Source organism: Psammomys obesus, unplaced genomic scaffold, assembly GCF_907164565.1.
Source record: "Psammomys obesus unplaced genomic scaffold, mPsaObe1.curated_primary_1811, whole genome shotgun sequence".
Lineage (NCBI taxonomy): Eukaryota > Metazoa > Chordata > Mammalia > Rodentia > Muridae > Psammomys > Psammomys obesus.
This window is the reverse complement of record NW_026596109.1, coordinates 17,506,170-17,531,013: the sequence shown is the minus strand read 5'-3', so window position 1 is coordinate 17,531,013 and position 24,844 is coordinate 17,506,170. Positions and strand designations below refer to the sequence as shown.

General features: G+C 37.6%; 2 protein-coding genes across 8 annotated transcripts in view; both read right to left on the bottom strand.

Moving 5' to 3' along the window:
• Positions 1 to 860: 860 nt before the first annotated feature.
• The window catches only part of Ccdc85a (coiled-coil domain containing 85A), a 211,538-nt gene continuing 187,554 nt past the window's right edge, over positions 861 to 24,844 (bottom strand). For 2 of the 7 annotated variants that reach the window (XM_055628831.1, XM_055628827.1), the window contains 3 exons: positions 22,445 to 22,564; positions 19,269 to 19,367; positions 13,843 to 15,624 (listed from right to left, as the gene is read on the bottom strand). In XM_055628831.1, coding sequence (XP_055484806.1) covers positions 15,535 to 15,624; positions 19,269 to 19,367; positions 22,445 to 22,564 — 309 coding nt within the window. In that variant the 3' untranslated portion in view covers positions 13,843 to 15,534. Of the gene's footprint in view, positions 895 to 13,842; positions 15,625 to 19,268; positions 19,368 to 22,444; positions 22,565 to 24,844 lie in introns of those variants that run through there. The other 5 variants (XM_055628826.1, XM_055628829.1, XM_055628832.1 and 2 more) reach the window with 3 other exon arrangements.
• Positions 8,618 to 9,084, bottom strand: LOC129692452 (cofilin-1-like). The gene is given in 2 exon segments (XM_055628833.1): positions 8,618 to 9,000; positions 9,003 to 9,084. Coding segments are annotated over 2 exon segments (465 nt in total).

Below are 24,844 nucleotides of genomic sequence, written 5' to 3'. Positions count from 1 at the left end.
CACAAAGGGCATTTTTAAATTCAGCCTGCCTTTGCAAGTGGCTTTTAAGTTTAATCATTAATCATTAATCTGATATGCCCACTTCTACCTCTCAGGTGTTGGGATCAATGGTGTGTGCTTCACAAGTGCTGGGCCTAAGTTTTTCTCTACTTGGCATTGCTCTGTATCAGGCTAGCATTGACCTCAGAGATCTGCATGTTTCTGTCTCCCAAGTGCTGTGATTAAAGGCATGGGTTAACACTACCCTGCTCATTTTTTTTCTTTTTTTATGTTAGTTCCAAATTACTTCCATTTTTAGAGATTTTGAAAACAAGTTTGAAATGTAGCAACCTTTTGAAGTTACTTAAAACATTTCAAATCTCTTAACTGTGTTTTTAATATCAAACAAGAAAACTGGTTTTATTTAATAAGAAAACATTAGTCTTTATACATTAGTTTGAACTGATTGACCAACCTGTCTGATGAACTATCACCTCTCTTTATTCAGGAGCTCTCTCCTGTTCTAATCTAATCTTTATCAATTCTGATGGTATCCACAGATTTCCTTTTTCTGTGGAAACTAGGAAAAAAACCTCTTCCCCAATGTAATACATATACTGGTTTCCATTCTGCGGTCAACACATCTTTAAAATATACAGGTTGATTTGATTCAGCAGTTTTTCTCTACTATCCAATGTCTCTCTGCAGCTGTTGTTCCTTTCTCGTTAGCATTTAAAACGATTAAAGTTAATAAATCACTGTGCCATTTATCTCCGGATGTCTTTTTGCCTCTTTCTGTTTATTAAGACTTTTATGTATTTATTTATATATCTTCTAAAGTACAATTAGATCTTTCTATAACTGCTTCTCTGGTAGGATTGTGTGGTATACTTGTAATGTGCTTTATGTTGTAATCTGCAAAAAAGAAAAAAAAGTGATTCATTTTACTAGACACATATGCTTTTGTACAAGTATCCTTATAGTAGCCATAATGTCTAAAAAAAATGTGTAATAACAGAACCAGTCCTTTTAGAACTTAAAGCCCGTTGAAATCCTGAATATATATCTATTGTATGGTACACATACTTTAATTTTATAAACTCTGCAAAATGAAACACAACTATGTGTCAAATATTATTTCTTCAGATACCTTATGGGTTACTTCCTGCAGGTAATGAAGTTTGGTTATACAAAAAACATTGCCGTATAATTTTCTTACTTTGTTGCCAAGTGGTAGAAAATCGTTCTTTAAAACTTTGCTGTTTCCGTTCCTCAACTGAGGGACATCTGGGTTGTTTCTAGTTTTTGGCTATTACAAATAAAGCTGCTACAAACATGGTGGAGCAAATGTCCTTATTGTATATTTGAACATCTTTTGGATCTATGCCCAGGAGTGGTGTAGCTGGATCCTGAGGTAGCACTATTCCTAATTGTTTGAGAAAGCACCAGATTTATTTCCAAAGTGGTTGTACAAGTTTACATTCCCACCACAATGGAAGAGGGTTCCCCTATCTCCACATCCTCTCAGCATGTGGTCCTACTTGAGTTTTTGATCTTACCCATTCTGATGGGTGTAAGGTGAAATCTCAGGGTTGTTTTGATTTGCATTTCCCTGATGACTAAGGATGTTGAGCATTTCTTTAAGTATTTCTCTGGCATTCGATTTCTCTATTGAGAATTCTCTGTTTAGCTCTGTATCCCATTTTTTAACTCTGCGCAGCAGGGTGCCAAAGCAGATGCTGAGACTCATAGCCAAACTTTGGGCAGAATGCAGGGAATCATATGAAAGAAGGGAGAGATAGGAAGACCTGGAGGGTACAGGAGCACTACAAGGAGAGCATCAGAACCAAAAAGTCTGAGCACAGAGTTTTTGGGGTTTTGTTAGTTAGTTTGTTTGTTTGTTTGTTTTCTGAGAATGATACTCCAAACAAGGACCATGCATGGAGATAACCTAGAACCCTTGCACAGATGTAGCCCATGGCAGCACAGTGTCCAAGAGTGTTCTCTAGTAATGGGAGCAGAGACTGCCTCTGACATGAACTTGCTGGCTGGCTCTTTGATCACCTCCCCACGAGGTGGAAACAGCTTTACCAGGCCACAGAGGAAGACAATGCAGCCACTCCTGATGAGACCTGATCCCACTAGGATCAGATAGAAGGGGAGGTGGACCTCCCCTATCAGTGGACTGAGGAAGGGGCATAGGAGAAGAAGAAGGAGGGAGGGTGGGTTTGGGAGGTGATGAGGGAAGACGGTACAGCTGGGATAAAAAGTGAATAAAATGTAATTAATAAAAAAGTAAATTTTGAAAAAAAAATAGCAAGAGAAGAGAAACAAAAAAGCCTTTGCTGTTAATGTCGTGTTTCTTAAGAAATTCTGAGGCTTCTCATACATTTCCTATTAACAGCTGGGCAATTTCATGATTACCTTGTGCTACAGGGCCTGGTAGACTGATATGTGTTATATACACAAGATGATTGCTATTTCTGATTCCTTGTTGTAGTTGACTAAACAGTGAAGTTCGTTCTGGATCATCTGGAATAAGCTCAGCCCTTTCAACGTGGAAAACAACTCTTTCAGCAGATTGTGAGTCAGTAACTACATTTAGAGAGTCATGAAAAATCACATAATACCATAGGAATAGCATACAACTCTGATTTTTGAACTGAATCATAAGGCTCTGGTCCACTTTACTTATTTTTTTCCTGACTTATAACCTGCCCTTGCATCAGTATAGAAGGTGGGTTCTCCGGAAATTGGTGTGTCTTTTACTATTAAGAGGGAAAATCCAGTTAGTTCCCTTTATAAATTGAAGTCTCTTGTTTTGGGGATACTTGTTACTCTCTTCCAAAAAAAAAAAAAAAAAGCTACTACAGCTCTTTGCCAATGTTCATTTTTCTGCCCATCATGAGGCAATTTCAGCATTAGTAAAGGGTACCACAATTTCAATTTCTGCTCTGTCTATTCCTGCTAATTGACAAAGTCTCATTTTTCCTCTCAGAATCAATTCAGAATTTTTTTTCTACATAGATGTTTAATGTTTTTATTTTGTTTACATGCTAAAAATATCCATTCTAGGATACTATCTTCTCTTTGCACAGGAATTCCTGTGGGAGAATGAGCAGAAGGCAAAATAACTACAATTGAGCTTTGGATCCAAGAGTTCTGCGTGTGCAGCCTGTAAGTTCTTTTCTACCAGAGCCAGCTCTCTCTCAGCCTCAGCTGATAATGTTCCTGAACCATTGAAGTCAGTAGCATCTTGTAAGGTTTGAAATAAATTACTTAGCTCTTGGATAATTAATCCAGTTGTGGGCTCTAGCCAATTAATGTTTCCCAGCAACTTTTGAAAATTATTAAGAGTTTGTAATTGATCTAACCTGATTTGTACTTTTTGTGGTTGAATTTCCTGTAAACCGTTCTGATATCCTAGATAACCGACAGAATCTTCTGTTTGTATTTTTTCAGGAGCAATTTGTGATCCCCGACAAGGCAAAAATTCTTTTTACCTTATAAAACATTTTTCCCCTAAGGCATTTGCACCTGAATCAGCCAGTCAGATATCAGTCATTTAATGATAAATTTTAAATTGAGAAAACTATTTACAAATTATTTTTTTGTCTTTGTAAATGCCTTCATTTTGCTTTCACTTTCTTTTTTTTAATTTTATTTTTTTCTTATCAGTTACATTTTATTAATTCTGTATCCCAGCCGTGTCCCGATCCCTCATTCCCTCCCAGTCCCTCCCTCCCTCATCTCCACCAAGCCCCTTGCCAAGTCCACTGATGGGGGGACCTCCTCCCCATTCATCCGATCCTGTTTTATCAGGTATCTTCAGGACTGGCTACAAAGCTCTCCTCTGTGTCCTAACAGGACTGCTCCTCCCTTGGGGGGTGGGGAGGCAAAAGAGCCAGTCATCGAGTTCCTGTTAGAAATAGTCCTTGTTCCCCTCACTATGGGAAACCAATTGGTCAGTGAGCTACCACAGGCTACATCTGAGCAGAGGTTCTAGGTTACATTCATACATGGTCCTTGGTTGCATGTCAGTCTCAGAAAAGACCCTGTGCCCAGATATGTTTGGTCCTTGTGGAGCTCCTATCCTTTCCTCATCAGACTAACTCCCCTTCTTTCTTATGATTCCCTGTACTCTGCCAAAGGTTTGGTCATGAGTCTTTGAAAACACTGCTAGTTAGTTTTTCAAATGCGCTCAGTAGACTCCTGTCAATGTTTAATGTGCATCCCATCTGTCTTTCAAAACGAGGATTGATAATCTTACCCCATGTCTGCTCTCTTGATTATCTTTTTTAGGTGTATAGATTTCATTATGTTTATCATATCTTATAGGTCTATATAAGTGAGTACAAATTATTTCTAATGGATGTTGTACAAAATATTGGCACAAGGTAGGACTGTTTAAAATTTCTTCTGGCAAGAATTTCCAATGATATCTCTTTATTGGACCACTATTATTATAAGTTGGCACTAAGAAAGCAAAACTTTCCCTATCATGCTCATGCAAAGGGATTGTGAAAAAACAATATTTTAAATCAATTACTATCTAAGGCCATAACTTAGGTAATAAGAAAGGCTGTAAACAGCCCATTGGCTAAATCATCTTATTTATGGCTCTTAAATTAAAATCTCCATTTTCCTAATTTCTTTTCTTTTTTTAAATAAGAAACAGAGAGGAATTCCATGGGCTGGTAGATTCCCAAATGTGTTGAGCATTTAGCTGCTAATGTACCCGCTGCTCTAGTACCTGTAAAAAATTACGTCATAGGACATTGATGCAACCAAATAGGCTTGTTAGTCAGGCGTTTTAAAGGTAGGTTAGTTTGTACCTTTGAAGCATCAGCACCTGCCCCGCCCTGCTTGTGGACAGCCCAGACAATATACGACTGTTCTTGGTAATATCGTTTAATATTTTTCTTAGGCACATCCTTGATTTCATAGTCTGTTTCTGAGATTGGAGGAATGTGAGTATGTGTTTTCCACTGCTGTAACAAATCATTGTCTCCATAAATTCATTGCCATAGTAGCCGAGATTTTAATTTTCCTATTTGTCCTACATACATACCCTTCGTGCTTTTCATTTTGCTTGAGATAAAGTTCCAGTTCCTAGAAGCTGAATACTTACCTCCTGAAGAGGCCATTCTGGATGCCAAGGTTTTGGTGAAATTATGTTACATTTGCTCCTGTGTCTACTGAATCTTCATTTCCAATGACATTTTTTTTTTTTTTTTTTTTTTAGCTTAGGTCTCTGATCATTCATAGAAGTTTGCCAAAATATTTGTCATGTGGTCTTTCTCAAATTCTTTTTGTTTTATCTGTTGAAGCTGTTCTGTCGTTGATTACATCGGGAGCAGTGTAGTTTTTAACAACAGGCCTTAAGTGATTTAATTGCTCTTTGGGGAACAGGGACAGGGAACGATTGAATCGAGTTTGATGTTGGGGCCTGCAGAAGGCTCTCTTGTGCATTTCCCTGCAGCCAAGGGGTACTTTGCCTATCCCTTGTTCATCTGCACTCAATCATCCAGGGCTGTCCTTTGTCACACCTTCTGCATACCCCAGAAGGCTGGGACCTTCTGTTTGAATTAAACCTAGACAAACCATTGTTTCTAGGAGTGCCTGGCCTACAATCACTTTTCAAATGGCCATGCTTACTATAATTCAGACAGCTGCCATTTTTTTTAAGACTTAGCAATTATTTCTATCAGATTAGTATAATTAACATGAGATCCTATATCAGCCATATCTCTAATCCAATCCTCTAGTGGTGCTGATCTTGCCTTTAAATGTCTAGTTACTGTTTTGCATTCTGAATTAGCATTTTCAAAAGCCAAAGATTCAATTAACATTTTCTGATTTTTGTATCTGATACTATTCTATTTACAGATGAACTTAATCTTTACCAAAAAAAAAAAAAAAAATCACAAGAACCACACAAGTAGAGCAACAGAACCAGAAAACGTGAACACAGGGAACTTTCCAGAGACTCATACTCCAACCAAGGACTATTCATGGAGATAACCTAGAACCCCTGCACAGATGTAGCACATGATAGTTCAGTGTCCAAGTGGGTTACATAGTAAAGGGAAGAGGGATGCCTCTGACATAATCTGATTGTCCTGCTCGTTGATCACCTCCCCCTGAGGGGGGAGGAGCCTTACCAGGCCACAGAAGATGACAATGCAGCCACTCCTGAGGTGATCTGATAGACTAAGATCAGAAGGAAGGAGAGGGGGACCTTCCCTATCAGTGGACTTGGGGAGGGGCATGCATGAGGAAGGGGAAGGGAGGGTGGGATCGGGAGAGGAGGAGGGATGGGCTTATGGGGGAATACAAAATGAATAAAGTGTAATTAATAGTAAAAAAAAAATAAAAAATAAATAAATTTAAAAAAAATCAGTGATGGCTTCTTTTGAGCCTTGCATAATTTTTAGTAAATAACTCAGACCTCTTACCTGATTCTTCAACCTTATTCCAAGCAGTTAAGGCCACCAGATGACATAGAACCAAGATGTGATCATCAAATTCAGACTTTGTAAATATGCATATTGACCTATCCCTAGCAAGTGATCCTAGGAAATATCAATAGCTCTGGCCTGATATCATTGTTCTATGGCCTTTGCTTCCTCTTTCCAACATGATTGCCATTGTAACTGAGGACCAGGTTCCAGTGTTTCTGTTCCTAAATATTTCCAGTCTTGGAGGATAGTCCTGTTCTGAGTTGCCCATGTATTTAGAATCTGTTTCACATTGGATCAATGCATACCATAGGAGACAACCACTTCCTTAAAGCTCCTCAAATCTGATATGTCTGTAGGCTGCCATTTAATTTTATTATAACCTTGAGGGTGCCTATCATCTCCTGGAACTGTATGACTTATATAGTAACTGAATAAGCTAGGGTTGATTTTCTAACAGTATTGGGCCTGGGTCACCCCCTTTCAGTTTCATTATGAAGTGGCATGGTAGGCTCTTGTCTAAAATCTTCTGTGGCTGAGAATATTCCTTATTTTCATGTATAGATCTTTCTAAGACTTACCTAAATTACTCTTTCTGTGTCTAAATATTTTTCTTATTTTCATTTATAGATCTTTCTAAGGCTTGTCTTTTATCAATCCACTTTTTATTATCAAGTACAGAGTCATTATGGTTATTAAGAATAAAGTATAATGCCAAAATGATAATAATTATAATTGACATTGGGACAATTTCTGCATAATCACCTGTTTACAATAAACAAAAAGTTCTTGGATTACAAGTTTATGTTAGGGATGAACCACACCAAACAAGAAACAGGCTTTTACAGTTCACAATATCAGGGTTCACAATGGAATCAAATATCTTACAACGGAATACTACTCAGCTATTAAAAACAAGGACATCATGAAAGTTGCAGGCAAATGAACAGAATGAGAAAAGATCATCCTGAGTGAGGTAATCCAGGCCCAGAAAGACAAATAAGATATGCACTAACTTATAAGTGGATATTAACCTTAAAGTACAGGATAATCAGGCTACAATCCACAGAACCAAAGAAGCCAAGTAACAAGGAGGGTTCAAGGGAGGATGCTTGAATTCCACTCCGAAGGGGAAATAAAATAGAGATCTGAAATAGATGGAGGTAGTGAACTGGGAGGGAAAGGGACAGGAATGAGAATAGGGGTTGGGATCAAGAGTGGGGAGGTAGAAGGCTGGGAAAGAAAACAGAAACCAGTAGGGGGATCATCTGAAATGGGAGAGACCTCCAGGAGTCTATGGGGTAACCCTAGATGAGACTTCTAGCACTGGGAAATAAGGAGCTTTAAGAGGCCATTTCCGATAGACAGGCAGGACTTCCTATGGAGAGAGGGGACACCACCCATCCACAAAACCTTTTGTGCAAAATTTGTTCTGCTTACCAGTAGCAGGGATAAATATGGAGTAGAAATCGAGGGAATGGACAACCAATGTCTGCCCCAACTTGAGACCCATCCTATGGAAGAGAGCCAACCATGATGATCCTCTGCTATGTTTGCAGACAGGAGCCTAGCATAACTGTCCTCTGAGAGGCTCCATCCAGCAGCTGTAAACAAATGCAGAGACCCATAGCCGAACAATAGGCAGAGATTGGGGAGTCTTATGGAAGAGTCGGGGAGAAAGCCAAGAAGCAAGGAGACCACAAGAAGATCTACAGAGGAAACTAACATGGGCTCATGGGGCCTCACAGAGACTGAACCACCAACCAAAGAGCAGGCTTGCACTAAGAAAGGGAGCAGGGAATGGGTTAAGTGGGCCTTGAGGGTGGAACTGGGAGGAGAAGAAGGAGAGGGCTGTGATCAGGCTGTAGAGTGATTAAACAGATGAATTAAAGGAGAAAAAAGTACAGGCTCCTTCCAAACTGGGTGCCTGGATTGAGCTTGGTCTGCTTCAACACAAGAGGAATTTTAAGAAGAAAAGCAGTGTGGGCTGCCAGAACTGTCAGAGATCGAAGGAAGTGGATGGCCCAAGGTGTGGGAAGAATGTTTGGCAACTGAGGTGAAGAGATTGCCTTTCCGCTGCTGGTATACCACAAGTCTCTCTATTCTGGTAAGAAAGGGGCAGCCTGAAAGAGCCGGTCTGGGGCTGCCTGACGTTCAGGGCATGGGCTGAAGGCGGCTCACAAAGGCTTGCCCTCCAGGGAGATGATGGTCCTACTTCCTACCTTTTCTGCCAAGGTGCAGTGGTCCGCGATCTCCTCGGAGCAGTTCACCTGTAATTCATGCTTGATTCCTGTCAGCTTCATGATGGAATCCTTGGGGGTGGCACAGATCATTTTGCTCTTAAGGGGCGCATTCTCAGGGGCCCAGAAGATGAACACCAGGTCCTCATCCTTGCTCTCCTTGGTCTGGTAGGTTGCATCATTGGAAGCACAGCAGCAGTCCTTATCTGGAAATATTTTGACTAAAGGAATGAAGGAATAGTCCGCAGTCTGCAGCACATCTCCTACCAGGATCTCCTTGCCTTCCTCTCTCTTCTTGTCCTCACTCAGGCAGAAGAGCCCTTTTTCTGACACTGAGACTTTCAAACTTTCATGTCATTGAACACATTGATGGTAACATCAGAGACAGCCACACCAGAGGCCATGTCTCCACAATTGGAAAGACGTAGAGAAGAGCTGAGCTGCTGCAGCGGATGATGGGATATGACTGAAGGCAGACTTTTTTCTTTAGTTTCAAGCATATTTCACTTTTTAGCATGTTGGACTAGAAGGTCTGCTGATCATGAATCCTTCAGTTTTTACTAGTCTTGAAAAGTTTTTGCTTCCCTTTTGTATCTTAAGGACAGCCTTGCTGAATACAGTAATCTTGGCTGGCAGTTATTTTCTTGCATTCTCTCCCATCTTATAAAGTGGAAGAAAAAAAAAACAACTGGACTTAATCTAAGGGATACCCTTAAATGTGACTATTGAATAGATTTTCTGCTCTCACCTACTATTTCCACTGTACACTTTCCAAAAACACAGATGGCTAATAACATGGTACTCCACAAGAAATGAATTCTGTATATATATATATATTAAATCTGAGACTTTTCAAGTGCAATCTTTGTTCAATTTGATCTAACCCATTGTTTGATTTATTAAGCACTTTAATTCCAAAATCTGTGTGATTTTTAAAATGTTTCTGCTGCATTTCTCATTCACACTCTGCAATGCCTTCCTAATTTCTTTTGTTTATCTTTATTATTTTGACTATCATTTACCATTTTTAATAATGATCTCTTAAATTTATTTTAGGTGTTTTATCCATTTTGATAGCTTTAGAATCTATTGATTGAGTTTTTATCTTATTCTGTAGGTATCATGCTGCCTTGCATTTTTTTTTTTTTTTTACATTTTTGTTGAGGAAAAGCATGCTGGAATACGAGGAATAGAGTTTCATACCTATCACATCTGATCTCTGTGCCATATCTGTTAAGTGACCTTATTATGGTAAACAGGTTTTTTTTTTTTTCTGAAGTTGTATCTTAAGGTGCCAGTTTTGTATTTAATGTTGGCTTTAATGCTCTCTGGACAATCTAGATCTTCCTGAAGCTTCTTTTCACTCTAATAGATCTAGCACCTGTGTAAGCAGGGACAGAGCTGGAGAGATTCTCTGTCTCTACAGGCTTTGGAACAGTGAGTACACTGTAGCAGTCCAGCAGGTTTTATATGTGATAGATCATCATGTCCTGCTCAAGAAAGTGCCATGACCCCTAGGAAGCAATGGGAGTTTCCTCAGGAACTTTGCTATGAGCAAAGCCCTTTGACACTGGCAGCTTCTTGAAATAGTGAGGGTCCTGAGGTATTTGATGTCCAAATCATCATCAGCATGAATCAAGATAGAGTTTACCACCTCTGCCTTGGTGAGCCCCCAAATAACAACATTTTATCCACAGATTCCAAAGATATAAAAATTGATGTGATGTCTCTCTGTGCCTCTCACCAGTCCTGACAGGGATGCATGATGAGACCAGGTGTGAGGAATGGTAGTGAGAACAACTGTAGAAAGAGTAGCAATGGAACCTAGTGTCTCTCTTTGTGGCTTTGGGGACAATGCCTGCCAGGACCCACACCATGCTGTGTCCCCACAATTATGCTGCAAACCAATAGGTAGAAAGAGAGGGCATTTGATAGGGCATTATCAACCAGCCACTCTGGTGGAACATCAAAAACATCAGTCTCCCCTCCCTGCTTTGTCAGTAATACGCACTCAAGAGAGGTAGCTGGGCAAGGTAGCAGAAACCACTTGGGTGGCTGCGTTTAGTCTTGGCACTGGTGCGAGTCAACACGCAGCAAGCCATGCACACTTTTTCTAAGGGCAAGTGCTCCAATCTCCTGAATCTTTGGGGCCGGAAGACCTTCCTCCTAGTGGCATCAGTTCCATGCAGTACAGTAAGCCCAGCAGGCTTAGGTCGTTCACCACCCTGTGTCAGGTTGGATATGTGTCAACTATACCCTGTTGCCTGCACACTAGAATACCAGCAGAGCACTAGAGAAAGGAATATGCATGGGCTTTGGACCCCTAAAATGATCTAAACTGCAAGAATAGCTCTCTCGTCATGATATAAAATCCCTTCTAGAGCAAGGGTACTATGGAACTTTCAGATTCCAATGTGATGGCTTGGAAGTCTATGGAGACAGAATTTTCCAACAGCTAGGACAGACAGCATCTACACCATTACTTGGGTCCTTTTTGGCCCTTACCCCTGTGAAAGAAAATCCCCTCCTCCCCAGCTGTGGCCTCTGCAGGGCAGACACCACATTTCTCTTAGTATGCTGTTGTCTAGGGCTTCTGCTCTTACCAGGTTCTGTTCTTCTGCAGATTTTGTGTTATCTTAGTCATTTATCACATTTTAGTTTGGATCTTCCTTGGAGAAGAGGACCCAGGGTTGGGCATATGTATTCAGCCATCCTGAGTCTCAAAATTAACTTGTGTTGATTATTTTTTTGAGATAGGGTTCCATTGTGTTACCATTACCCTGGAACTCACTATGTAGACCAGGCTGACCTTTAAATCACTGAGATCTGCCTGACTCTGCCTCCCATGTGCTGGAATTAATGCATGAACCAACACACTCAGCACCAGATTAATTCTTCTAAATTAATTCTTCTAAATAATTCTTCTTTTACTTATTCAGTTTTGTGTTTCTGCATAGTTGAGTCTTTCTTCCAGTATTGATTCATTGATGACATATTAAGTTTAGCACTAAAGCTTATGATAGCTTATGATACTCTTCAACATGCTTGTTGGGCTCACTGGGGTTTAAGAGACACAGAATCATCTTTAATATGAAGAAAACATGGAGACAGACTTGTAGGTAGGTTCTACCAGGTCAGTTCCCACCTAGGTTATTAGAATTTGAGGACGGTATACTTTTTCTCTTTATCCTAAACTGGGAGAAAACATCTCTGCTCTTCTTCTTCTGTCCCAAAGAGGGAACAGTTATATGCAGAAACCAAAATAATTGGCTATTTCCCCTTATCCCAGGATCCCACAATGCCAATATTGTCAAATTCTTCCTTGAAACACCTTCTTTGTCAACAATAGCCTTCATAATGGATTCTGGGTTATAGATTCATTCTTTTTTTTTAATTCTTTATTAATTACACTTTATTCACTTTGTATCACCCCTGTGGTTCCCTTCCTCCTCCCGTCCCAATCCCTCCCTTCCTCCACCCTCTGCATGCATGCCCCTCCCCAAGTCCACTGATAGGGGAGGACTTCTTTTCCTTCCTTCTGACCCTAGTCAATCAGGTCTCATAAGGAGTGGCTGCATTGTCTTCTTCTGTGGCCTGGTAATGCTGCTTCCCCCTCAGGGAGAGGTAATTAAAGAGCAGGCCATATAGATTCATTCTTTATTCAGATCAGTTGTCTCTCTTATAGTAATTAATATTAATCTCCAAGCCTCGGAGCATATGATTTCATCTGCTGTAGTGGAATCATGAATTTAATAAAATGGTCCTTAGACTACTTTAAGGTCTGAACAAAAGAGGAGGCTATAGCAGATAGTGATTCCGCCATTGTGGAGTAGAAGTATTTATTATCATATGTTTTTTAGAGACATAAACAATATAGAATTAAAGAGTAGTGGAGATTTTAGCTTAAAACAATAGTATGTACAGATAGGAATCAGAAGACAGTCTCTTGCAAATATAATAGAGTTATAATATAAAGCTTATAGTTTGGATGATACATAAAAATAGAATGTGATAGTATATAATTGTGACTTGGCCAATGTGGTGATTTTTCTCTGATAATATATTTATCAACCCTCGCAACCTATGCAAAAATCTTTCTCATCTGAGAATGATCTCTAAGAAATTGCTGTTTTTACAGACAAAGATGACCATGTGTATCAATCTCATACTGTTCAGCAAAATGTCTTATGGTGGCAAAGTTTTGATTCTTTAGAAGTCAGTATGTGATTTCCATATAGTTGTCTTGTTCTTGTTGGTGATCCTCTTTGTTAAGCTAGTTTGAAAGTAGTTTTATAGGAATAAGTGCCAAAATTAGCTAGTTGGTTGTTTTTTTTTGTTTTGTTTTGTTTTTTTGTTTTTGTTTTTGTTTTTGTTTTTTTATTAAGTGGAGGGAGCGTGTAGCAGCAAGAAGTTTACTTCAGCATGAAGAATATGAAAATTAATGGAAGGCGTTAGGGAGATGTTTCTTCAGATCCTGTGAAAGGATGTCTGAGACAATCCCATCTTAGCTGTCAAGGATAAAGGAAGCTCCTGCAGACACCTGGGATATTATTCATCCCCGCATCTCTTGAGAACCCTAAAAACCAGGGGCTACGAGCCAAAACTGTATGGCAATGGTAGACATCGCTAAATGTCCATGGAAGTAAGGGGCAATTATACCAATTAAATTCTTGGAATGTCACATGAAATGTCAGTCTAACGGCAAGTCAAATTTTGCCAGGATGTGTAAATTAGCTTTTGCTGCAGGAATGATTAGAGAGTAAATTTATAAAACTGATCCCATAGAATGGTGCTACTGTTATTTAAAATGGCATAAGTACGTACTGCTATACATTTTTCCTCAAATATGTAAAATAACTAATTATTTTAAAAGTTATTTTAGTATTTCTATTCCAAGTAAATGTTTGAAGAGTAAGAATTTTACTACAAATTTTCAACTGTCACTAAACCATCATCATAGACACTGTAATGGACAGTTGTATAAATTAAGATGTCTCTGACTATCAAGTCCCTTTTAGCATATTTTAAATATGCATTTGTGTATTTCTTCTGTACTTAGTCATATATACTACTATTATATCATACCTACATAAAGCATAATGATATTCAGGGACTATTAGAAATCTACTCCATTTAGGAAAAACACTTCAAAACAACAGAAATACTGTGAGATTAAATAATTTATTACTGTTGCTAAGATGATCACATATACTTAATACTCAATTTAATGTGGAACATTAAAAAAATAGTTTTAATACAGTATCAAAATTTACACAAGTATTTTGTCAAAAGACCAATGTCCTTTGTATTCACTACTGCAGGTTCTGCCGCAAACACAGAAACTTGTTTAAATGTCTTTAGACTGTAGGAATACAACAATTGAAGGATGTTTCTATGCAGGAAGGTATACACATACATAGGAAACAATTTTCTCATAAGACACTAAAAAATATAGCATTTTAAAGGAAGATTCTTAAATTATAACCCAGCTATGGTAATTGGAAAGATTCTTCTATAGTAGATGAACTCATAAGTATTTTTAGAAAATAGAGGACAGTTTTTAAAAATCACAATTACACTCTTTTACTATAACAAAATTTTTTCTCATTCCCCTGCCAATACCATTAATATGCTATACAATTATGCAATAAGTCCATTTATAAACAACAAAGAATATTAACTGTGAATCAAATCATAAATTTAGAAAATACCCAGGAATTGTTGCATCCCTACCTTTATAATCTTAATCTACAGTAAAAACAGCATTCTGTCACAGGCCTCTTGCACATTCATACAAGAAACTATCATTGGTATTACATAAGCACAAAATATCTATCATAGCATTTCCAGTACACACATTCTAATATTATACATCTATACCAAAAGTTAGAAAACTAGCAAAGCTAGCACACATCTCAAGCAATCTGAACAAGAGCTTTTAGCCTCAAGAATGGACATGCGTTAGCTTCATGAGACATCAGATAGCTGCAGTAAATAGGCAAAGAAAGCTCCTGTTTTGCAGTGCAGTGCAAGATTTAAATTTCACATAAAGTTTATTCAATATACAGCATGTCTAGAAACTAAATTGTAGAAACAGACAATCTCACAGCTCAAAACACTTAGAAAAATTATGTTGGTTTCCTTGTTAGCTGACACTGATATGCTCAATATATATGGAGCGTTGTATGACCCAAAGACATGCCGTTATAAACAACTCATCAAAATTAAATTATTTATTTTGACCAACTGAAAAAAAATTACTCTCTGCTAAGCACTCTAAAAATCCTTCCTACCTCTCTAGCTGGTAAAAGAATTTGTGATTTTTTTTAGCACCTCAGAATTCAAAAGAGAAACCAAATATGATCTTGCATCCAACTAATTATGTGTCAGGAAGCAATCTCTCCTCAACTGAAATATAGGAGCTTCCCAACCCAGGCTTCTAGGCTTGGAAATGCTTCTTCACATCTTCCACGCAGTAGAAGTTCCTACTATTAGATACAATGAACCACCTCTACTGAAGCCACGGAGGCTCTACTGGACTCATCCAACCATGCAGATTATCAATGCATCGATCATAGGTGTGGAGAGTTGAAAACATTTCAGCTGACGTGAAACTATTTGTACTAAAATGATTTTGCAAAGCTACCTCGAGACTGCTGTGAGCACTGAAGTGAGGTGCATAGCGCGCATTAGCTTGTGGGGGGAGGTGCACCGAAGGGTTTAGAGGGAAGATGTGCGCAATGTACAGTCACTCCATGTGAGGCCATGAGGCCCATTTTGTAGGAATCAACCTTCATCTTGTTCTTCTTTTCTTTCTCTAGTAGTGGTGAGCTCATGTTTGAAGGGAGTGCTTCTCACATAGGTCCTTTGTACTGGTTTCCTGACAAATGCTGCCTAATTCCAGGACATGAGCCTGCAGCATCTCCAAGTTTCCTCCACACAACCTTAAAGGAAGAAGAAGAAGAAGAAGTAGTGAGCATCTTAGTTGTCTTCCAGACACAGCTGTGCAAGTTTCAGAAGGGACATTAGAGGTGAATGAAAAGACGAGACAAGTTCTCCACATGATGGGTTCAGACACAAAGCATGATGACGACAACTTCTGGAACACAATAACTTATCTGCAGGTAGGAGGCTACACCTTACTTCATCAATGGGGGCTGATTTTAAAGAAGGATGTAACATCTCACCCTGACTATCTGAGTAGTCCCACCTGAATAAATTCGGACGATGCGGACAGAGAGGAGACACTGATATCTGTATTTTTATTTAAAGTTCCCGAAGTGATTTCAATGTGCATGTAGCACTAACAGCCCTTGGTTAAGAGAGCATACTGGCTTCTATAGCATACATCTATAATGAAAGATACGAAATGTCTACTTCATTCAGAAAAGTAAATTTCCATTCTTCAGCTACTTAAGCCCTAATCTTTGTAAAGTGGGAGATGTGGTTTTCACAAACCTCAGCTAACAAGGTACTAGGGAATTCTCTCATGTTTCCAGAACAAAAAACAAGTAAATATGAGGTTAAGAAAATTCAGAAATGATTGAAAGAAATGCATTTACAACCCATTAAAAAGTGGGCCATTTTGGGTGGATGTTTCCAAATAGATAAGATCAAGAATAATATGAGTATAAAACTATTGAAGCCACAAAAATGTTAATCTACAAGCACTAACTGGAATACACATGCTGTCTCTACACAGCAGATCCACCATAACCACCTAGAAAGTTCACTATGAGGATTGTGACAGACTGATGGATTTCACCAAAAAGTGCTCTATCATGAACACAAAAAACAGTTTGCTCATTTGTAATTGAGAGACTATTTCTTTTTCTTTTACTTTTAATTAGAAGTAAATTCACCAGGAACATGCACTGCTCTTTACAGTGATGCACCATCAGCCCTGCTTTTCTCCATTTCCAAGACAACGGGATTACAACAGTCACCCCTGCATGGGGAAACAACCTATTACGGTCAAGGAAAGCTTTGGTTACGGCCTTTAAATACTAGGAGTAGCAAAGGACAGCTTCAGCTACTTCAGCTTCAGCTACAGGGAATCAAAAAAGTCTCAAAAGATACACGCATTTCTGCTTGCTAGCCCATAGATATACTTTCTACCAAAGACGTTTTGCATGTCTGGTTTGGAAGCAAAGGTTATATCCGAAGACCACAGAATAACTACAGATGTAACTACAGGGTATTGAAACTAAAAAGTGGAACTGCTCTTCAGTTACTGAATTGTGGAACACAATGGGCCATGCCCCGGTATTACAGTGAGGTAATAGGAAACTCCTATTGAAATAAAGCAATGACACTACGGAGCTACTATACAGATAAAAAGCAGAATAGGGCTTTGCACAAGACTGTGACTGAACTCAGCAAATATCTCAATTATCATTGGGAGATTTCAGACAAACCTAAAATGAGAAGGTTACTAAAAATGATGTTTATGATTCTCAGTTCTCTTAGAAGAAAACCATCAAACAGTTCCTCAAACAATGTGATGCTCTACAGATAATTGCGTTTTTGATGTCACCCACTTATATCCTGGAGTCATATCAAAGACTGACAAGATTTCCATTACCTTGAGTTCTTACAGAGCATTATGAAGCTTACAGTATCATACATAATTCTGTGACATTCTAAAAGTTTATAGTTCCTCAAATCGGAAATATTTGTGATCTTTGTTACCTTCCAGCGAAATTATTTATTTAACTGCCTTGTAATCTTATTTCATTATCACCTACCCTGCAATGTTCACTTGTATTTATTCTCTAATATTTGCTGTATACAAAATTTTGATGGGTGCCAGAGGTACTATTTTAATTTGTTTCCAAATGAGTGTTAAAACTAAGAAGAGCTGAGATTTGGTTTGCATTTTCCCTTTACATTATAGGGATCAAAGACAGACATAGACAGTTAGAAAAAGATACTCTAGAAGAACTTTAAAAATAAGAAGCATGAGCTTAGGGTTGCTTTTAAAATAAAAGTAGAATTAATAGACCCCAAGAATATAGTATCCTTTCAAAGAAAACAAAAATTAATAAAAACTAATCATGATCTCAAGACATGTTCAGAAAGTTTTCATAAGGAAGAAAAGGAACGAAAGGGGATGAAGGCAAAAGCCAATCTTGTATTAGGTAAAACTGACAATCTATTTTCTATAAAATAGAGTTTTCATTGTTTATGAGGACAGGTAGAAAGACCTGGCTAATACACTGACTTCACTAATCAGTTTGAGCAAGTAAGTTCATTCGAGGTTTTAGTTCCTTCAAACATACACTGTGATTGCTGGGGCACTTGGCCAATTATACCTAAATCATCTATAACTGATGCTAAAGTCAGAAATCCAAATAAGGAGATATACACATTCCTAGGAGGCCATGAGAGGAAGGCATTGTGTTTCTCTCTTGGTACTATAATTCCCATCAACTGAATTTTATTTGTTTTGATAGTCAATAGATAATAAGCAAAAGGATGTCTAGGCTTATTAGTCAAAGCTATAAATTTATCTAAGTAAATATTCAAACAGAAAGATCTTAAGCACAAGTTGAAAAGCTACAGGAGGTAAGCAGTAGTGCATGTAGGAAATGATAGATAGAGCCATGACCATTTAAAAATAAACAACAGATGTGCAGCAATGAAAGGTGCTTGGAAAAGTTTGCAAAATAAAAGCATCCACAACACAGGCAAGCGAGATGTTTGGATATTATCACCCCAGCACATATAAAATGCCCATGGGATTTAAAGATCATTTACTGGATTCCAGAAACATCTTGAGGTGGTGAATCAGGTCTGAGAATATATGGGCTCAATAAATGTAAAGCTAAAAGGTTTTTCTAAGCAAGTTTGCTGTTCTATGATATGAGCATAAAACAAGATAAAAACACAATACAGTAGTACAAAGCCAATTAAAACTAGGGCCTAACCATGACTTCTCGCATCTAACAAATGCATTGCTCTAATAATCCATTTAGCTCTTTAAAGCTGCATGGCTGTATTCTTGATTAAATAATATGTAAACCAACAATCACATTGACATATTTTATCTGAGTTCTCTGACTTTCAGGATAGATTTCTATTCATCTATCCCATTGGTGCATCTGTCTTGCCTTAGGAATGTCTAAGTTTGGCTAATAAAAAGTAAAGACAATACTTAGTTTGATATGAGGAGTGCATCTGTGTACCAAGTAAATATTAGGAAGCAAAGGAATTGATTTTTTGGGGTTGTTCATCCTAAGTTCTCATTATTTTTTTATATTCATTAAATTCAATATTGAAAATCTTGGTAGGTCATTCTGGAATGCAGAACTGACTGATCATTTCTGATCACACCCAGGGCTTTTCATGTTGTAGACAAGCACTGTGTCATCAAACCCACTGATATTGGTGGGTTTTAGCATGATTATGTGAATATCTCTGTAATAAAACAATCTGAAAATAAACACAAGGGCAATTGTTTTATTTTCATGAAAAAAAATGTAAAGACATTTGGTCATCAATTTTCAAAGCAGATATTCTTAAAGGAATAACTAAGCTGTGATGAGGCTTTCAACACAGAATACACAATAAAGCACATCAAACTTACATTGCACATTTCTCTGACTATAGCTTTTTCTGTCTCACTAAGGTCATGGTCATACTCTTTACCCTGTTGGCGATCTATAGTTTCCTGAACATCCAAGACCTGGATTTGTTGAAAAAGAAAAGCAAATTTCACATGGGAAAAAAGTCTGTTAGTTTATGATAATAACATCAAGGACCTCACTTTGTCAAATCTTAGAATTTTTCCATGTCTTCATATCAAAATGGATTCATATACAGCAAAGTATTTTTAAATAGTTGTCTTGAAACCTAGAATAATTTTTTGTTGATTGTTTTCCAAGTGGTCATTAAAAGCAATCTATTATATCACTAACAGTCGACTGAATTCACTAATATTAAAAATAATTAGATGCAGCTAACTTGTTGATTAAAATATCTAATAGTATGATCCACATTGGATACAGTCAATAACTCTTGGTCCAAAGCAACAATGAAAACGATTAATTATATGCCAAATGGTCTGAGTGATATATAGACAAGACCTATAGAAAAGATGGCTAAAAAGGATATGCATGTGAGGTATGCAGATGAGGACTACTGAGTTCACAGTTCCTGCCTGGACTAGGGTCTAAAAGAGTAAGGTGAATCTTGAAGAGAAATACTGACTGCTTGCAGTGAAATGTTCAAACAATTCTTTTTTTCATTTGAGCAAATTATTTTGCTTCAAATATTTTTCATTTGAACAAAGTGTGTTTTAATGGCCCTTTTAAAAAACAGGTTTATTGGCCTATGTTTTTACTTCTCTAAATTGTCCCTAAATAAGTTAAATATATTACTTTGAAATGTGGCAAGAGTCTATGGTTCAGAAGTATTCTGTTTGTCACTGTTGTAGTGGTTTGTAAGCCAAAGCACTGATGCAGCAGACAAACTAATTTTTATTCTAGAGTATCTACATGTGACTAACTGAATGGCTTGTTCTATTCTCACCATGGTCAGAGAGGCCACAATGAAGGGTTTGTCCCAATAAATAGCACCAATAAATAACTAGGGTTTCCATTTCAAGTTCATAAACACTAGAACTAAGTTTAATCTTTAATAGTATTATCCAAAATCTCATCCTCATTATCACCATATTGATACCAACCTTTTCTTTAAAAGTCTTGATACTAGCTCCATAATCATTCTTTCATACTGAAAAGAAATTGCTGACTCTTCAGACATTGAAAATTAAATATCCTCTTGAACATCTCCCTACAAATGTGATTTGTAAAACAACTCAGAACAGTGTGTACTTCAAATAAGTTAATATCTAAAAATTAAGTTCCAATTAATAGCAACCATGAACTTTAGAGCCAGGGAAATATGGTGTTATTAATGCAAACCTCTTCTGCTAATTACAACATTTAATGAATGTGGGCCCAGCATTCATTAAAGCCTTGACTTTTCTTTCAAGTGCACCAACTGGGAGAAATTGAGCCATTTTTCTATGGCCATATCATTTAGCACACTGATCTTATGAGGTGTTTTTCTAGTTGTATGTCTGCATATACTTGTCCTGACATGGGAAGTCCCAGCAGCAAACACATTTGATTTTTAAGATCTTCTAAAGATCTCTGCTTGCCAAAGCCTCCCCACCTGGCCACCAATGAAACCAATGTGTTCTCTCTCTTTTGAGACAACATTTTATATGGATATTTAGAAAATAATCTCATAGAAAATCAAGGGTCACTTTCTTGCCTTTACTGTCCATTGAGCAACACTCATAGTTGCTCTGAGAAGTTAGAAGATTTCAGTGTGGCCCACTATGAGCACTGGATTCAAACATCACATCTGACATTCAACAAGGCAGTAGGCTGAAATGGTTTTCAAACAATTTGAGCAGCAGGGTGAAGTGTTGCTTTGGGGTTTTGTGCAAAAACTAAACTGCTACAAAAGTGAAGCTGATCTGCAGGTTCTTTATCAATTCTAAAATGCTTTCAGAGGCTCAGTGCCTAGTCCATGCTAAAGCGAATGCTACTTCAGAGAGGAAAAGTCAATACGCTGACTCCTGCCAAAGACAGGACAGGGCTCTAAGTGCTTGCTGTAACTTTACAGTTCCTCTCAGTTGCTGGTTATACATTCTCTTAAGGTGCAAGGGCCAAGAACACTGTCAGTGGCCACCAAAAGGCTCTCTTACAGGCTCTCACCTGTAATCAGGGTATGTGTGAGGAATGCAAGCTCATTTTGCATTACCCAAAACAAAATATCCTACGAGGCAAATCTCCTGTTTAAATTACATCCCCCAAATCAAAGTGTTTCTTTGAGGTTCTTATCAATATATCTGCATACAGTGCATACTATAAAAGATAAGGCAAACTCCAAAAAAGGACAACTTGAGTCTCATGGTGTCAGAAAGTGGACTAATTTTAAGTTATAAAGCTTATATGACAATGGTGACCTTAAGTCCTTTACCTGCATTATGGCTCAGAAAGGGTTGATAGAAAATGTTCCAAATTATAAATCTATCTGAAGGACAGTATTTCATACTTAGAAATTACCTCAGTTTTTAAGATTATTTTTATTGCCTGCATTAAGTTATCAGTTTCTACTTTTAGGTAAACATTTAAATTATTTATTACAATTTTAGTTATAATACTTATTAATTTTATTTACTGGAAATTATCATTAGTTAATGAAATAAATGATTAATTTTGCCCAAACTAGGTCACTGTATCAAATCTGAAGTAAAATCCAAAACTGAAGACTATCTATTTTATCTAATATGCCTATAAAGAAACACTACCTGTGATTTGAAGACAATTTTGACTTAATAGGAGAAAGATTAGGTTGAAGTTTATTTCAATAATCACTGAATAATAATCCTGCAATAACTTCAACTGCCTCCCTCACTTTGATAATCTTACTAATGCCACACACTTGGTATCATTGCACATATAAAACCTGTAACAATACCTTTCATACAGATACACACGCAGAGCAGACTTCAGTTTCAATGCAGATAGAAATGAATCACGTCACTCAAACAAAATAACAAAAGTAGAGATTTGACCTTAAACACTCAAGCCCGTTGTCAGCTTGCAAATTAAAGTCACGGAGATTTAAAAAGTTACACCAACAAAGGGGTTAAAAATAAAGTAGGTATGGTTACAGCAAGACTGATGACTGCCAGACTACAGCGAACAAACCAGGACACAACTGATGTTCTGGGGAAATGGTTACCTTAAGAGAATGTACCACAGGCTCAGGCTGCTGAGAAGGTGTGGCATGTCCACTGAAGCTAGCTGGAGAGTTGGGTGAACTGTTATTCCCATCAGCCCCTGATGACGACCTAAAAGAACCCTTAGTAGAGAATCGACAACTTTGTTATTAAAACAAAAGTCGTTTATAACTATATAGACGCCATTAAATACTCAGTCTCACCATCAAATAAGCAATACGCATTTTGTCATTTTTTTTTCATTCCCCCCTCAATTCTCTTAGCCTCCCATAAGACATGCTCAATTCAGTGGAATACACTTGCTATTTAAGCAATAAGAACAAAAGAGCCATCCGCATAAATGTCTGGATGGCATCTCCAATTTCCCAATGCCCACAAGGAATGGTCATTAAGAACATTTGAAGAACGGTTTTTGAAACCTAAAGACTTGAAGAGCAAGGAATTCATGAGTCACTCCAAAGCTGAGTTAAACACGCTTACCCAGCAGAACAAATGCCACATTCCAAACATCTCAGAAAAATGCTAACACATTACATTGTTGCACTGGAGAAACTGTCTCTTATAAAACCCTTGTTGTGTTTAATACCTATAATAATGGAACATTTTAAAAGAAGATTTAAATAAAACTAATACTTCCTTGAGCAAGTATTTATTTACTAACCTCCTTTAAAATGAAAACGAAAACAAATAAATTTTATATATTTGTTAATCAATTATTCTTTAGCTCAGTGCATGAAAAGTGATTAACTAGACCTGTGTGAGCCATGGTCATCTGGGAACTAATCTCAGGGATCTACACTTTTTCCTAATATTGACTGAGGAAAGACTAACAGATCAACAAGGAAAAAAGACAGCAGCGATTATCTTCGCTTAGAAGAGTACCAAGGGGAATTTTCCAAACCTGATTTTTTAGAACATTTTATTCTTAAGGAACCTGAGGAATTTTGATTTTTGCCTATCAACAAGACTACTAATAGATTCATCAGTGATCCACTTGGTCCTATCAGTATAAGCTCCTGAATAATAGGGACCACTGGAGGTTATTGTAAATTCATAAAGGGGGAGAAAAAGATATTTTGGGACATTTCATCGCAAAAGCTACAGGAGATTGTCCATAGTGAACATTTATAAACTGTATACTCCCAACGCTATTCACATAGAATTTAACGCCTGCTAAAATTGGGAATATTATGTCCCTTCTTTTGTTGCTGTCATTTCTTACTATAGCCTTCAAGGATCTGCCTTCCTCCTGGCAAGCCTATGAGGGAAAGAAGTGTTCTTTTCTATGCTTCAAGAACTGTGCAATCTAATAGGTCTGCCTCCCACACCAACTAACCACCAGGAAGAGGAAGCAGTCCAATGAGACAGTCTCATAACTCTTTTAGCTTCTCCCCTTGACTGTTACAAAGTCTTGCATTAAGAGCAGGACATGAACTAAGTCTGCCAATTGTAAACCCTGACCCCCAAACCTTATTGAAATCAAATTGTTAAATTTGTTTTTCCTGAGTTTGTAACTTAAATCAGGCATAATAACACTGATATAGATAATAACAAGGGAATTATCTGAGATTTAATGATAGTTGGAAAACAGACATTTCCAGCCCCTAACCTTTATACAGTTACTCTCTTTAGATTAAGTGATTCTAAAATAGATGAGTGACATCAGGAAACTGTTCTTCCCTGAGTGGCATTGCTCTTCTGCAGTTTTCCCCTTTTGGTACCATCCTAGGAACTTTCAGGAAAGCTTCCTGAGGGTGTATGCATTCAGCTCGCCTCCCACTTGGGCAGTGCGTTACTCTGCTATTTTTCTTTTGCTTGATGATCTGATTCACAAGACAGTAAATATTCCCACTGTGAGTGAACATCCTTCCATTTCCTTCCTTAAATCCTCTTTTTGCACAGTTTATCTCTAAAGCTTCTCTTCCCATGTTTAGCCAAAAGACAGACACATCATAATAACATGATCTGCTTGGGCACAGGACCTCTATTTTTAAAAACAATAACAAAGATTTGAAAAACAACATTAATATTATCTTTAGACTTAATCATCTGGGCCAATTCGCATTGTTTGAACTTAAGGAGAGTCCTGTACTGATCATAGCAATTAAGAAACAAACATGTAAATGCTTTTATTGGCTTCCTTTAAAAAATGATTGCAATAAGCTCTCACTTGGAATAATTATTAGGAAGAAAATGTGTCTTTCAAACCTTTAACTTTAAATTAGCTCGGAGAGCCATGGACTAGTAATCTACCAGAAATATCAAGGTGTGTTCTTTCTACTCTCTCTCTCTCTTCCCTCTCTATCTCTCTTTCCTCTCTCTCCTCTCCTCTCTCCCAAATAATACATATAGAATTATATATATATATATATATATATATATATATATATATATATATATAT